This window comes from Pristiophorus japonicus, chromosome 4, assembly GCF_044704955.1.
Source record: "Pristiophorus japonicus isolate sPriJap1 chromosome 4, sPriJap1.hap1, whole genome shotgun sequence".
Lineage (NCBI taxonomy): Eukaryota > Metazoa > Chordata > Chondrichthyes > Pristiophoridae > Pristiophorus > Pristiophorus japonicus.
In genome coordinates, this window is record NC_091980.1 from 29,652,033 (window position 1) to 29,668,521 (window position 16,489).

Below are 16,489 nucleotides of genomic sequence, written 5' to 3' on the forward strand. Positions count from 1 at the left end.
CCACCTAAGTTCCAGTACAGGGGAGTGATCTTCATGCCTTCCATTGGAGATAAATTGACATCCAGGTTCAAGAGGTGACAGAGGGTGTGCTTCGGTAGTTTACTGAAAATAAAGTACTGAGTGGAGTCAGCTACTTAATAGGTGCACTGCAGGGCAGCCTCATCATGGGGTGTTGGAGCAGGAGGGGTGGTGGAGGGAGGCAGTTATGGTTTAAGTGATTCCGATTGATGATTTAATCATCGGAATTGGTAGCCAAAAAGTGTACAGCACCTAATTCAGCACACCAGGGTCCTGCCTCCTCTGAATGTCCCTGGAGAACGCTCGCGGCCTTCTGCGAGAGGTGGGCACAGGAGGGACTGGAGTGCATCATCACCCCCGGCAATCAAATTTTAATTTGAATCATTATTGTTAAAAAAGTTAATTTGTTTTAGTGCCCCTTTAATAAGGGGGCATTTGATTTACAGGTACAACCAAAATAGTTGTCCCTGGAGAATGCTCGTGGCCTTCCGCAAGAGGTGGGTGCTGGAGGGTCTGGAGTGCATCATTTCAACTGGGAACAGAATTTTAATTGTACTGCTTCTTTAATAATGGACTCCAACATTTTCCCAGCCACAGATGTTAGGCTAACTGGTCTATAGTTTCCTGCTTTTTGTCTGCCTCCTTTTTTAAATAGGGGCGTTACATTTGCAGTTTTCCAATGTGCATCCACAATCCCTGCCGCCACTTCTCTTAAGACCCTAGGATGCAAGCCATCAGGTCCAGGGGATTTATCTGCCTTTAGTCCCATTATGTTACTGAGTACCACCTCCTTAGTGATTGTGAGTTGAGCTGTAGCTCGCCAGGCAGCTAATGGGCCTCTGAGCCTCTGGGGAAACTCCTTTCAATTATCATTTTGATTGCAGTGAGTGTTGCTTTTAAGCTACAGGTTGAACGTCCCTTATTCAGAACCCTCGGGACCTGGCCTATTCTGGATAAGGGATTTTTCCGGACAAGGGGTGTTCACGTTAAATTGGATGGTACAGGTACTGAGCAAGGGGATATCGGGGCTGGCTGGCTTGGGGCTGGGAGGGCGGCAGAGGCATCATGAGGAGGGGCGGTGGATCGCGGGGTCAGGCCAGCGATTGCGGGAGTCGGCAGCGAGGAAGGACTTCAATTTGTTCATGTCAGAGTTCTGCACATTTGCCACCCAGTGGCCGGGAATGGCTCTGGACGAGGGGTGGTTCCAGATAAGGGAGTTCTGGATAAGGGAGGTTCAACCTGTATTATTATTTGTGATGGACTAAGGCAATCAAGAAAACAGGTGTCAACCTTTGCTCAGAAGTAGCACTGCTGCCTCGGAGTCAGAAGGTCATGGGCTCAAACCCCAATCTGGAGATTTGTACAAATGCTTCATGCTGACACTGCAGTGCAGTATGGAGGGAGTGCTGCACTGTCAGAGGTGCCGCCTTTCAGATGAGGCAATGGCCCGGAATTTGCGGTCAGCTGAGAAGCAAAGGTGATCTCTGCTGGCCACGAGGTGTCGAGAGGCTCGGGTTTTCCAACGCATAATTCAAATGAACGTAATATAATGGGAATCCCATAGTGCGAGTTGCTGTGACGTCAACAGGCTGTGCAAGCAGCCAATCAAAATGCAGAATTCTCAGACAGCGAACCAGGACGTGGGCACGCTCTTAAAATTCTAACATTTTAAACATGTTACAGAGAGCAAAAGAAAGATGGAGGCTCTCACATGGGGAGAAGGCAAACCTGAAATAAAGATGAACAAACTTATTAAAAAAATTTTTTTTTTAATTTCTTAATTATTATTAAAATTGGTAATTTGACCTCGCATAAATTTTTTCAGGGCCATAACCATTGTTTAGCAGTCAGGACAAAGTTTTTGCCAGTTTCCATGATTGAGAGATTTGCCAGCTCTGTGGGGTGAGCGGGGGGTCGGGGGGGACACAATGCAACCCGTGGGGGAGCAGTGAATGACAGACCGCAACTTCAGGATTTCCACATTAGGCTGCGCACACGCGAAATCCTGAAGTTACAGTCAGTTGCAAAGGTGAAACAATGCCAGTTCGCCATCATCAGGACCGCAAATTCTGGTCCATTAAACCGTAGCTCTGATTGCCCTCTCAGGTGTCCATATAAATCTAAGCTGAGACTTCCGTGCAGTGCTGAGGGAATGCTGCACTGTTGGAGGTGCCATCCTTCGGATGAGATGTTAAACCGAGGCCCCATCTGCTCTTTTAGGTGGATGTAAAAGATCCCATGCCACTATTTTGAAGAAGAGCAGAGAAGTTATCCTTGGTGTCCTGGCCAATATTTATCCCTCAAACAACAGAACAAAAAAACAGTTTATCTGGTCATTATCACATTGCTGTTTGAGAGAGTTCGCTGTGTGCAAATTGGCTGCCGCGTTTCTCACATCACAGTACACCAGTGACTACATTCCAAAAGTACTTCATTAGCTGTGAAGCGCTGTGAGACATGCAGTGGTCTTTCTTTCTTCATAAAATATCACTTGGCATATTTGAAGAAGAGCAGGAGAGTTGTCCTGGGCAATGTTTATCCCTCAACCAATATAATTAAAACAGATTTTCTGGTCATTTTTTTCATTGCTGTTTGTGGAATTTTGCTGTGTGCAAATTGTCGGTCATGTTTTCTACATACATCAGCGATTACAATTCAAAAGTACTTCACTGGCTGTAAAGCATTTTGGGACATCCTCAGGCTGTGAAAGGTGATATACAAATGTAAGTTCCTTTGTTATAAATTGTCTTTTGCTGAATGTAACTTGTTCTAGTGTCTGAAGTTACATTCTATAGATCTTTGTGCTCACTCATTTATACAATTTACTTTGAGATTTCACTTTCATTTAGTACTAAGTTCTTGCAGACTGAGAAGTTTTTATCTTTTGATTGAACGGATTTCATTTTTTTTGTATTATTGCGACAAGATCTTTAGCATCTACCAAAGCAGGTAGACAGGGCCTCAGTTTAACAGCTCATCCGAAGGATTGGACCTCTATCAATGCTGCACTCCATCCATAGTGCACTGGAATGTTACCCTAAATTAGGTGTTGAAGTCTTGGAGTGAGGATATAACATAGCGCATTGTGACCCAGAGGAAAGATTGAAAGAACTTGCATTTATATAGGGCCTTTCGTGACCTCAGGACATCCCAAAGCGCGTTATAGCCAATTAAGTACTTTTGAGAACTGTAGTCGCTGTTGTAGCGTAGGAAAATCAGCAGCAAATTTGCATACAGAAAAGTCCCACAAACAGCAGTTACCAGATTATCTTTTTCAGGTGATGGTCGAGGGTTAAATGTTGGTCAGGATACAGAGATAATTCACTTGCTCTTCAAATAGTACCATGGGATTCACGTTCACCCGAGAGGGTCTTGATTTAACACCTCATTCGAGAAACAGCAGCACTCCCTCAGTACTGCTCTGATGCGACAGCCTAGATTATGCTCTCAACTTTTTGGAGTGGGCTTGAACCCACAACCTTCTGACTCAGAGATTGATAACCATTGAGACCAGCTGGACACATAATTTGCCACCAACTGATGCAAAATTACCCCTAGGGAGTCACCTTGCAAGGATGTCCTTCCCAGCACAGAGCGGCAAGTACGAGTCGGAAAACCAGGGCTGCAATGTCGTAGCCCCATCACCGCTGCTATGCATGATGCTAGTGAGGTTCCATTGCGGAGCAAAGTCTCTCAAAATTAACCCCAACCAGGGCTTACTGTCTGTGTTTAGGAGTTTGGATATTTATAATAAAAATAGAAAGTAATTTCTGGCACAGACATGATGGGTCGATTGGCCTCCTTCTGTGCCATACATTTCTATGATTCTAATACTGTGTGATTCATAGTTGTGTTTATTACATATGCTGTTACTGGCTCTCCAGATTTCTGTTCTGTTGCAAAAGCTCTTTTGATTATACAAGTATCTGTTGGCTTTGTGCCTGTTCTTGTTTTGGTGTGTCTATTTCAAGCGCTTGTGTCCATTTTCATCTCTATTTAAAGGGTGGGCCATACCTCGCATTCCAAGATCTAATTTAGCCACATTGTGTGAGTGACGCTTGTGGATTATGGTGTCCCAGTTGTTCTGTTTTGTACAATTTGTCTGTGATTCCCTCTGAACATTTTTGACAGTGTTCGCTTGTGTCAATTTACCATCGGTTTTAGTTGTCCTTGTTTCCATTCGATTCTGCCAGTTTTGTAAAGGGGATCTGTACCCAGTGGAGTCATTTTCACCTTTACCGTTTGGGTGGCGGAGTGGATCGCTTGCTCATTATAGAACGCATCCAATTTTTCATTGGAAAATTAGCCCCAGTGGTAGTTATAAAGTGGTAGATGTCATTGATGCTTTGCATATTTGACCATACTGCACGAGTTCAAATTAAGCTCTATCTCACTCTTTTACTGACTGAAAAATCTTTGTTATAATTATGTTCAACTCACTGGGGTACAGGGGGGATGGGTATTCCTTCTTAGTGCTTGGGTGTAAAGCATTGTCTGGGTGGAGAACGTATAGGAAATTAGAGTATGGAGAATGGCACTTCCTCAATGCAGCCCACCCAATTTTTCTATCTATTTAAATTAATGGATGGGAAAATCGATGGACTGAATTACAGGGTTGCAATTATCCCAGACTAATTTTCCTCTATACACTCCACCCCGCAATGATTTATTCCAAATGTTGAAGAGGAAAATCAACCCTATAATGTGTACTGGATTAATGCCTTCGTTAGTTGTGCAGTGGTCAATGAGGAGTTATTTGGGCCTTCCTTTTGGTATTTTAGGGTTAGGGTTAGGGATAGGCTCTTATTAAGAAAATTGCCTGCAAATTGATGTTCTAATGTGGAAATGAGCCATAGACCAGAAAGTTCCCAGGTACAATCCTTGATCTGCAGTGAATTCATTTTATGCAGAGGGTGAGGTAGAGGTGCTACTATTTGCCTCAGTGCCTTTAAGCTATGGACGGGAAGAATTGGGTCGGGTTCTTGCCTGTGATTGCTATTTGCTGACCCCTGCTGGAAAGTGTTTGTGTGTGCAGACATTGAGAAGAGGATTGTGATGCCTGGGATGCTTAATTAACCTGTTGATTCTCACTATAGACTTGCATATGAAGAATATCTATTAGGGTGAGGTACTGGAGGATGTCGGATTCCCATGGATCTGTACCCCAGTCAATGTCTTTGGTGGGGAGAAAAATTGAGGAATTTAAAAAAAAATTAAAAACAAAAGAATATTGCATCTCATCCGGCAAAAATTGTTGGTATGTTTTGGCTGACCGATGTTAACTGTTCTGATCCTGCTGTACTGTGTGGTGTAATAGCTTATTCCTTCTCGGTAATATATGTTTAGAATCTTCATGTGTACATCAGCGATAATTTGTGTTGGTGTTCATATGACACATTTGGCATCTCCACCAATCATGACGGTAATTCACAGTTCTGAGTGAAATTAATTTGCAGTGATAAAGCTCTTTTAGTGGTCGTGATGAGCATTTAAAATAGCACAAATCTGGCTCAAAAGGAATCCACCAGTCTTTAGTGGATAGGACCGAAAATGTAGCGAGTAGCATTCTGAATGGAGCGGAAATTTGGAGTTTGGAGTTAAGGTAAGCTACTAGGAGAAAGGAATCGGAATCTTTTTACACCTTATCCACATTACCCTGCAGCAGACTTAGTCAAACACCATGCCTACCTTTTCTTTACGTTGCCACGGGTGTTTAAGCGCAGACCAGCCTCTCACTGAACAGGGAACGCAATATCTCGATTGGATAATAGGGGGGCAGCAGTCAATTTGTTCCTAAGATGTTTTAGCCAATCAGAAGGGGCTGGCTATAGTGTGGGATTTTTTTAGCTGTAGGGTTCAGACTCTACATTCAGGATTCAAATGACCCCGGGTGCCTGACTACACTTATTCCGTGGAGAAACAAGAAGTTAGATTTTCAACTTGCCACCCAGTTGTAAAACTGGCATAACTGAAGCTGCCCTATTTTCATTTGCATTGATTTCAATGAAAATTGGGCAGTTTCCATAATGAGTGGCCAAGATCTCATAAAATTTAAGGTTTTACAATACAGTACACAGTCACAGACTGCTTCTTGTAGTCAATAGCTGCAAATTGAGAAAGTATTTCCTTTATGGAGCATTATGGTTTTTTGTGTAGAATGGAGGAGGGCACATGACCTCAATGTACCAGCAATTAAGGCCTCTTAGAAAAACTGAAAATAATTACTGAAGTGGGATAACTCGGTTCTTCACAACTTTCTTTGAAGTATTAGAAACAGTAATTAGAGAGATAAGTATTGCATTTGGTTCTGTTCAAATGGACTCTGGTACATCTACATCATATAAAGAGCTATACAGGTTTCTGGACTGGAAACACTTTTGTTATGAAGACAGACTTGAACAACTAATTCTATTTATGTTAAAGGAAAGGCTAACGGGAAAGATTGTCAGTAGGAATGTGAAGAGAGTTGATAATGTTGAGGTGCAGATTATTTTAATTCAACTCTGGAAACATGCAAGAATGTCACAATTTTTACAATGGGAAAGCCATGCACAAAGCTTGGGGTAAGAAAGGACTATCTTGTACCTTAGCCATGAAAGGGGGACTCGTGTGATCGAATGAGTGTGTGGGGCAAGGGATCAGGGTGGATGAGTGCCAAACCAGAACAGGCAGCGAGGACAAGAGAATATTGGTCCATACTATGAATAGGCAGTAAACATGACAATGTGCCAATCTAGTCCAGAGTAGTTAACTTTCTTCAAAATAAAACTGCGTACGGGTGTGCCCTGTTTCAGATAAGGTTGAATAGTGAAGGGTAAACTCGGATATTATGGACTAATAGATTACGATTGCTATGGAAACTGTTGCTAAAGCAGCTTTTATTAGTCAGGATTATATCAATAGGATCTCCTCTTTCCACAGCTAGTATTCAGATATCACTTTTCGGTTTATTCCACATGCAACATGCATTTTTTTTCAACGGCCATTAGGTATAGTTTTCTTGTTTTTCTTGTGATTTTTTTTTGTTTGTTTGACTTATTTGCAATCAAAAGTGCAAATATTTACCTTGGATTTCAAATGTGTTCTTTTTGCATGGATAGAGGCCAACTAAGAGAAACATTGATATGCAGAATGAACCTCGCCTTGCCCTCACTCAGAGGAACATGAATGCCTCGCTGATGGAATCATTACCTGCTAATGCAGCCTCACATTCCTCCCGGAGGACCTTGACATAGTCAGAGTGACTGGTTTTCAGTTCCACTATTCTGGAGGCTGACTGCTCTGCTTCTTCCTAAGAATATAGAAAACAATTTGTTAATCATCAACTTTTCAACAAATACTTTCTCGTTGCTAAGGTGCAAATATGGCATAAGCGCTGACCAACTAAAGGGTTGACGGATCAAGACCCGGACTTCGAGGTGATCTTTGGACACCTCTTTGTGAACGAGTTGCAATGCTGAATCTAAATCCAGCATCCAAATGCTCGAACTGTGGACCACCACTTTTGGGGGAGGGGGGCTTTTCCTCATCCCCCAAGATTTTTATCATTAGTGAAACTTTTCTATGACAAAGTTCTAATGAAGGATTTCTACCCAAAATATTTTTTGATTGATCGGTGTAGTTCCAGCATTTACTGTCCCTACTTCGAGTTCCTGCATTTGCAGGTTATTTCTTTATCTCCTGCGAATAAAATTTAGTCCAACAAATCAGTAAAATCGACATTGTGAGCCCCAAAGAGAATTCATGTGGATGCCGCTGGAACACAAACACGTGGCATCATGGGCAAGTATTAGTGTGACCATGATCAGGGTGCATTATCCTTCTTTGGTCCTCCTCGACTTTATTGCAGCCTTTGACACAATCAACTACACCATCCTCCTCCATTACCTTTCTTCCATTATCTAGGTCACTGGGGATTGGTCTCTCTTAGTTATCGGATCAAAGCCAAAGTATCTCTAGAAATGACTTCTCACTGCTCCAATATGGCTATACCCAAGTCCCCATTGGACCTGTCCTTGGCTCCTCATTTACAATGATATTAAACAGAGATTCTTTCTGCCTTCTCAGGTGGATGTAACAGATCATATGGCTTTATGATGAAGAATCAGGGGAGATCTCCCCAGTGTCCTGGCCAACATTTACCTCTCAACCAACATCACTGAAAACAGATTATCTAGTCATTATCACATTGCTATTTATGGCATCTTGCTTTTTGCAAATTGGCTGACGCATTTCCTACATTACAACAGTGACTACACTTTCAAAAACTATTTCAAATGGCTGTAAAGCATTTTGGAATGTCCCGAAGTCGTGACAGGCACTATATAAATGCAAGTTTTATTTTTGTGCCTTGGCGACATTGGCCCTCGCCTGTGGACAGCTTCTAGCTCTACCTCTAAACCTCCTCTCTTGACCTCTCTATTGTCAGATCATTTGTCTGATAGCCAGTCTTGGATGAGCTACAGTTTCCTCCAGTTTTGGGAGAACTGACTATAGAAGTCAGCATGCTCGATTTGCACTGCACCCAATTTCCTGCTCATTATACAGGAGCAGGAACGGGAGGATCGAGAGGCCTATAAAAAGGGCGCGGCCGTCGGAGGAGCCACAGGAGCAGGGACAAAAAGTTTTTTTTAAAAATCAAAATCGAAGTGTGACATCACAGCCAAACGGGTAAGTGATTGGCTGGTGGATTGGCGAGTATTTTTCTTTTTCCTTTCAGTAGGAAACCTTTGGTATTGCTATAAGTAGCATCTGCCAGTAAATATATGTGATCTTTATTATCTAAAGAGAGCCAGTTAATTAAATCAGCTGTTTACTGAGTAGCGGGTGGGTGTGTTGTGCTAAGGTTTAGAATTTAGTTTTACTCGATAGTTGAGAGTGTGACTAGAGGAATGGCAGGGCAGCTCAGTCCCGTGGATTGCACATCCTGTGGCATGTGGGACGTCCCGGGTGCTTGGCATAACCGGGGCGACCAGGTGTGCAGGAGGTGTCACCAGCTGCACCAACTCGAGCTCCGTGTTTTGGAGCTTGAGCAGCAGCTGGGGTCACTGCAGTGCATCCGTGGGACTGAGAGTTACCTGGATAGCACTTTTCTAGAGGCGGTCATCCCACAAGCTTAAGAGTGTGCAGGCAGAGAGGGAGTGGGTGACCGCCAGGCAGAAGAGGAGGACTAGGCAGGTAGTGCAGGAGTCCCCCGAGTCCATCTCATTCTCCAACCAGTACTCTGTTCTGAGTACCGGTGGGGGCGATGGTGGCTCTGGGGAGTGCAGCCAGAGCCAAGTCCATGGCACCACAGGTGACTCAGCTGCACAGGGGGCAAGTGCGGGGGTGGGGGGAGGAAAAAGAATGGAAGAGCAATAGTGGTAGGGGTTTCGTTAGTCAGGGGAGCAGACAGGCGTTTCTGTGGCCGCAGACGTGACTCCAGGATGGTATGTTGCCTCCCTGATGACAGGGTCAAGGAGGTCACTGAGCGGCTGCAGGGCATTCTGGGGGGGGAGAGGGTGAACAGCCAGAGGTCGTGGTCCACATCGGTACCAATGACATAGGTAGGAAGAGGGATGAGGTCCTGCAGGCAGAGTTCATGGAGCTAGGAGATTAAAAAGCAGGACATCAAAAAGGTAGTAATCTCTGGATTACTCCCAGTGCCACGAACTAGTAAGTACAGAAATAGGAAGATAGAGCAGATGAATACGTGGCTGGAGAGATGGTGCAGGTGGGAGGGCTTTAGTTTCCTGAGGCATTGGGACCACCTCTCGGGGAGGTGGGACCTGTACAAGCCGTACGGGTTGCACCTCAGCAGAGCCGGGACCAATATCCTCGCGGTGGGGGGTTTGCTAGTGCTGTTGGGGAGGGTTTAAACTAGCTTGGCAGGGGGATGGGAATCTGAAAATAGATTCAGTAGGGAGGGGAGTAAAGCTGGAATTAGAAAGCAAAAATAAAGAAAGTGAGTTTGAAGGAGAGAGAAAACAAGCCGGAAAAAAGGGTAAAAAAAGACAAATTTAAAGGCACTTTGTCTAAATGCATGTAGCATTTGTAACAAAATAGATGAGTTGAGGCACAAATTGAGATAAATGGGTATGATCTGATAGCCATTACAGAGATGTGGTTGCAAGGTGACCAGGACTGGGAATTAAATATTCAGAGGTACTTGACAATCCAGAAGGACAGACAGAAAGGAAAAGGAGGTGGGGTAGCTCTATTGATAAAGGATGGAATCACTGCAATAGTAAGAAACGATATTGGCTCAAATGATAAGGGTGTTGAAACAGTTTGGATGGAGATAAGGAACTTTAAGGGGAAAAAGTCACTAGTGGGTGTAGTCTATAGGTCCCCTAACAGTAGCAACTCGGTTGGTTGGAGCATAAACCAGGAAATAGTGGGGGCTTGTAAAAAAGGAACAGCAATAATCATGGGTGATTTTAACCTCCATATTGATTGGGCAAATCAAATTGGTCAGGGTAGCCTTGAGGAAGAGTTCATAGAGTGCATAAGGGACGAGTTCCTTGAGCAGTATGTAACGGAACCAACCAGGGGGCAGGCTACCTTAGATTTGGTAGTGTGTAATGAGACAGGATTAATAAACAATCTCCTAATGAAGGATCCCCTCGGAATGAGTGATCATAGCATGATTGAATTTGAAATTCAATGGAGGGTGAGAAAGTTGGATCTCTAACCAGTTGGATCTCTAATCTCTAAGCTTAAATAAAGGAGACTATGAAGGTATGAGGGCAGAGTTGGGTAAAGTGGACTGGGAAAATAGATTAAAGTGTAGAACGGTTGATGAACAGCGGTGTTCATTTAAGGAGATATTTCACAACTTTCAAGAAAAATATATTCCAGTGAGGAGGAAACAGTGTGAGAAAAAAGATAGCCATTTGTGGCTAACTAAGGAAATTAAGGATGGTATCCAATTAAAAACAAGGGCATACAAAGTGGCCAAAACTAGTGGGAGGACAGAAGAATGGGAAGCTTTTAAAAGCCAGTAAAGAACGACTTTAAAAAATGATTATGAAAGTCGATCTTCCCTATGAAAGTAAACTAGCACAAAATATAAAAACAGATAGCAAGAGTTTCTATAGGTATATAAAAAGGAAAAAAAAAAAAAGAGTGGCTAAAGTAAATGCTGGTCCCTTAGAGGACAAGACCGAGGAATTAGTAATGGGGAACATGGAGATGGCAGAAACTCTGAACAAATATTTTGTATCAGTCTTTATGGTAGAGGACACTAACAATATTCTAACAGTGGTCAGTCAAGCGGCTAAAGCGGGGGAGGAACTTAACACAATCACAATCACTAAGGAGGCAGTGCTCAGTAAGCTAATGGGACAAAAGGTGGATAAATCCCCTGGACCTGATGGCTTGCATCCTCGGGTCTTAAGAGAAGTAGCAGCAGGGATTGTGGATGCATTAGTTGTAATTTACTAAAATTCCATGGATTCTGGGGAGGTCCCAGCAGATTGGAAAACTGCAAATGTAACGCCCCTATTTAAAAAAGGAGGCAGACAAAAAGCAGGAAACTATAGACCAGTTAGCCTAACATCTGTGGTTGGGAAAACGTTGGAGTCCATAATTTAAGTAGTAGTAGCAGGACATTTGGAAAAGCAAAATTCAGTCAGGCAGAGTCAGCATGGATTTATGAAGGGGAAGTCATGTTTGACAAATTTGCTAGAACTCTTTGAGGATGTAATGAACAGGGTGGATAAAGGGGAACCAGTGGATGTGGTATATTTGGACTTCCAGAAGGCATTTGACAAGGTTACTGCACAAGATCAAAGTTCATGGGGTTGGGGGTAATATATTAGCATGGATAGAGGATTGGCTAACTAATAGAGAACAGAGAGTCGGGATAAATGCTTAATTCTTTGGTTGGCAACCAGTAACTAGTGGGGTGCCGCAGGGATCGGTGCTGGGACCCCAACTATTTACAATATATATTAACGACTTGGAAGAAGGGACTAAGTGTAACATAGCCAAGTTTGCTGATGATACAAAGATGGGAGGAAAAGCAATGTGTGAGGAGGACACAAAAAATCTGCAAAAGGAGTGGGAAAAAAATTGGCAGAAGGAGGATAATGTTGGAAAGTGGGGTCATGCACTTCGGCAGAAAAAATCAAGAACAAGTTATTATTTAAATGGAGAAAGATTGCAAAGTGACACAGTACTAGGGACCTGGGGGTACTTGTGCATGAAACACAAAAGGATAGTATGCAGGTGCAACAAGTGATCAGGAAGGCCAATGGTATCTTGACCTTTATTGCAAAGGGGATGGAGTATAAAAGCGGGGAAGTCTTGCTACAGCTATATAAGGTATTCGTGAGGCCACACCTGGAATACTGCATGCAGTTTTGGTTTCCAGATTTACGAAAAGATATACTTGCTTTGGAGGCAGTTCAGAGAAGGGTCACTAGGTTGATTCCGGGGATGAGGGGGTTGAATTATGAGGAAAGGTTGAGTAGGTTGGACCTCTACTCATTGGAATTCAGAAAAATGAGGTGATCTTATCGAAACGTACAAGATTATGAGGGGGCTTGACAAGGTGGATGCAGAGAGGATGTTTCCACTGATGGGGGAGACTAGAACTAAGGGGCATAATCTTAGAATAAAGGGGCTGCCCATTTAAAACTGAGATGAGGAGGAATTTCTTCTCATAAAGGTTTGTAAATCTGTGGAATTCGCTGCCTGAGAGAGCTGTGGAAGCTGGGACATTGAATAAATTTAAGACAGAAATAGACAGTTTCTTAAATGACAAGGGGATAAGGGGTTATGGGGAGCGGGCGGGGAAGTGGACCTGAGTCCATGATCGGAACAGCCATAATCGTATTGAATGACAGAGCAGGCTCGAGGGGCCGTATGGCCTACTCCTGTTCCTATTTCTTATATTTACCCTATAATTTATCCTCTTCGACTGTACAATTGGGCAGAGGCTACATACTTTCATGTCATTCACAATCTACTGGTAGAACAAACAAACTATTTGCCAGTGTTTTGCCTTTATTTATAATTCAAACCTTTTGCAGTTCCTGTTTCAGTTTCTCGGTGTCCTCTGCATATAGATACTGAAGTTGTTGTTTTTCTGCACTATGGGTTGAACATAGGTCTTCCTGGAGTTGTGCAAGTTCCCTCTCGTGCTCCTCTCTGATCTCCTGCAGCTCTTTCTTGTGTCTCTCCAGAAGGGCTGCTTCTGCCTTCTGCAGCTGATCAGAAACATTTCCAGGTAAATCTGTTGGGAGAGAAAAGACATGATTATTAAATGTTGAAGGGTATTGGAGTGAAGCTTTTAATGAATGGCCAATCATGGGCAGTGGGCTTGCCATTTCCCAGCACTTAGAGACTTGAGCATAATAAATCTAAGATGACGCTCCAGTGCAATCAGAGGTGTCATTTTTTTGGATGAGACATTAATCTGAGGCCCCGTCTGCTCTCTCAGGTGGACATGAACGATCCCACGGCACTATTTTGAAGAAGAGCAGGGGAATTAATATTTATCCCTCAATCAACATCACTAAAACAGATTATCTGGTCATTATCACATTGCAATTTGGGGGAAGCTTGCTGTGCGCAAAGTGGCCGCTGTGTTTCCTATATTACACTTCAAAAGTACTTAATTGGCTGTAAAGCGCTTTGGGACATCCCAAGATCGTGAAAGGCTCTATATAAATGCAAGCCTTTCCCTCACGCACTCCTCCACTCGTGGGGTGTCCAAGCAGAATATTTCCCCTTGCATGTCAAGTGATGAGTATGATTGCAGACCTTTCTGTTGAGCAGAAGATAAATTCATCAGTCATAAGTAATAACTAGAATCAACTGTTAAATATTCAGCACAATTTGCCTGGTACCAGTCAGAGCTAGAAGATTGAGGTTTTCTGGATTATGTGATCCCTGTATGTGTTAGTGTGAGCAAACTCTCAATGCCAGCCACTTCCTTCTTTCTGTGGGAGTAGGAGGGGGCGATTTTGACCAACTCTTCCATTGGGAAACGGACGGGATTGGGTGCAGCACCCCTTTTGCACCCGGCCCGATTTTAGTTTCCATGGGCGGGGTGTAAAACTGACATTCCATTCAAATCCGTGGGATTCCTGACCAATAAGTTAGGTTAAAATTACCCCCCCCCCCCCTCCTCCCCGAGTCTCAGTTACTGATGGTGAGGACTGCAGAAATTGCTCCAGTTTAGAATAGGCTCGCCAATGCATTTTCAATTAGGCCATGCTCTTTGTTCAGTGAGAAATGCCCAATGCTCTTTCTGGGACTGGAACACAGAATCAGGAATGTAAACAGGGAAGTTGAGCCTCCACACTTTGGTTTTCCAGTGCTGATGGTGCTGCTGCGCTGAATGTAGCTGTTGCACTGAATGTAGCTGTATTAAATGTAGCAGAGATTTGAGTGTGAATTACTGTAAAGTCAGAGGAAGTTCGTATATCTTGTACACTTGTGCCTTTACGAGGAAGATTATTAATTATCTATAGTCTTGCTGTTGTTCAGCCCATAATTTTCAATAATCCAAATAGGGAAGTACAGAAGTTAAGATGCTGATTGACGATGAGATGCGCCTGTTAGCAATTGAGCAGAAAGCCTTAGGCCATGTTGATAGGAATGTGAATTTTGTAATATAGACAAAAGGCTTCAGTCATGTGCCAGTATGATGGGGATCAATTCTTGGCCACGGACTGAAACACTTGCCATTTATTAAAGTTGTTATGTGCCCACGACCAACACTGAGATTACAAAGGATGCTTTACCGCAGAAGATGCACACGTTGCAGTTGGGTGAGCTCAACCCTCCAGATGTCTCAGTTCTTCACCTCCCAAGCTAAGGCTACGATTTTGCCCTATTCAGATTGGTTCTAGCTGTCCTGCTCCACAGGGAACTGCATTCCGTAAATCCTTTCCCCAATTTCACTACCAGTCCCCATCATTATGTCCCCAGGCCTGCTAAATGTGTTTGGGTTAGCGAGGCATAAAGAGAGAACTGAGTCTCCAGTTGTTGTGATAAAACAAGTCTAAATGTAAACATGTGTCAGCTGGTCCAGAAAGCTGGCTGCACACGACCTCTGTACACATTTTCAGCCTTTTGGCAATGTTTCAATTTTAATGTTTTTTTTCTTTCAAAACGATGCAAATAATCTAAAAATGGAATATAGTATAGAATACCGTACAAGTAATTATTTTGTGTAAAGTGGATTTCTTGACTATTTCTCAATCTTAATCTCTGACGCTGAGAGGGAGACAATTGGGAGCGAAGTGTTTGGGAATCTATAACTGACAGCAGCAGAGTCAAAGCTAGAGACTAGAGCTGGAGGTTGAAGGTGTGCCTTCAGGGAGTTAAGGAGGAAGAAGTAGAAAGAGGATAATAAGGAAATAGAAAGAAGCTTTTATACTAGAATACCGACGAGATTTCAAATTGGGAAGTGAAAACTGAATGAATACAGTCATGAAATAGGGACTCGAAGCAGCACAGAAGCAAGAGAAGTCAAAATTGTTCAGAAAAATGAGTAAATACGCAGAGGCAAAAACATTAAAGAAGCTATATGCCACAAGTGAAATCATTGCCCGAACAAAGTTTTAACATGTCAAATAACTAACCGACGTTAAGAAAAATACATTTGACTTACAGCTCTTTTATATATTAAAAAAAATGTATTTTACTGACCTGAACATTTCCTGAAGTTTTAGGATTCCAACTAGCTAGATTATCTGGTCAGTCATTTAATACAGAACTACAGTAAGAAAATACTTGATTTATAAAATAGGATAAGCATTCACATGATTCAAATAGGAGCCTTGGTGCATGTGGCTTCTTGAAAGAGCAACATTTTTTACATCTATTCATCCAGAAGGAGACAAGATCATGACAATTAAAAGACGGCAGAAAGACTGAGCTGAAGGGAATCGATACTTAAAGGAACAATCTCTTAAGCACCCAAGAGACAATGAGGGCCAACATTGAAAACTGCAGGGAATCCGTTAAAGCTAATTGAGACAATTTAGCAAATTGTTTTTTTTCAGCGATGTTGTAAAATTGTATTGCCTGTGAATATCTGTATTCTCTTTTGTGAACCAGTGACATCAAACTCCAGTGAGAGTGAAGAGTTTCGAGGATGCTTCTAGTGAACAAAACCATTTAAAATTAAATTTTGGTTGTTTATATAATTTAATGGTGCAATGACCATAATAAACTCCTACTAAACCCAGGTAAAATCAATATTCTGAATGTTGCATTTTGGAAACACCACTCCCTTCCAATCACTATTACAACGAAGCTCTCAAAGACTACTCCTTTCCACCAGCTGTCACACGTATATTGGGTAACTGACGGGTCGTATAAAGTGTTGTCAACTTCCAAGATTTCATCAGCAATTTAATGGTTTTACACTTTTTTTTAAAAACACTACTCACAGCTCAGAAGTTTGAGGGGAGAGAAAGATAGCAATTTTTCTTTCTATTTAATTGAGTGAAGCTTTAAAACAATGGTGCAA

At 42.7% G+C, this 16,489-nt stretch overlaps 1 protein-coding gene across 1 annotated transcript in view; it reads right to left on the minus strand.

Moving 5' to 3' along the window:
• Positions 1–16,489, minus strand: part of LOC139262858 (coiled-coil domain-containing protein 69-like) — a 50,054-nt gene that overhangs the window by 11,596 nt on the left and 21,969 nt on the right. Inside the window, exons 3-4 of the mRNA XM_070878067.1 lie at positions 13,026–13,237; positions 7,210–7,309 (exon numbers count right to left, since the gene is read on the minus strand). Of these exons, the coding sequence (XP_070734168.1) occupies positions 7,210–7,309; positions 13,026–13,237 (312 nt within the window). The remainder of the gene's footprint in view (positions 1–7,209; positions 7,310–13,025; positions 13,238–16,489) is intronic.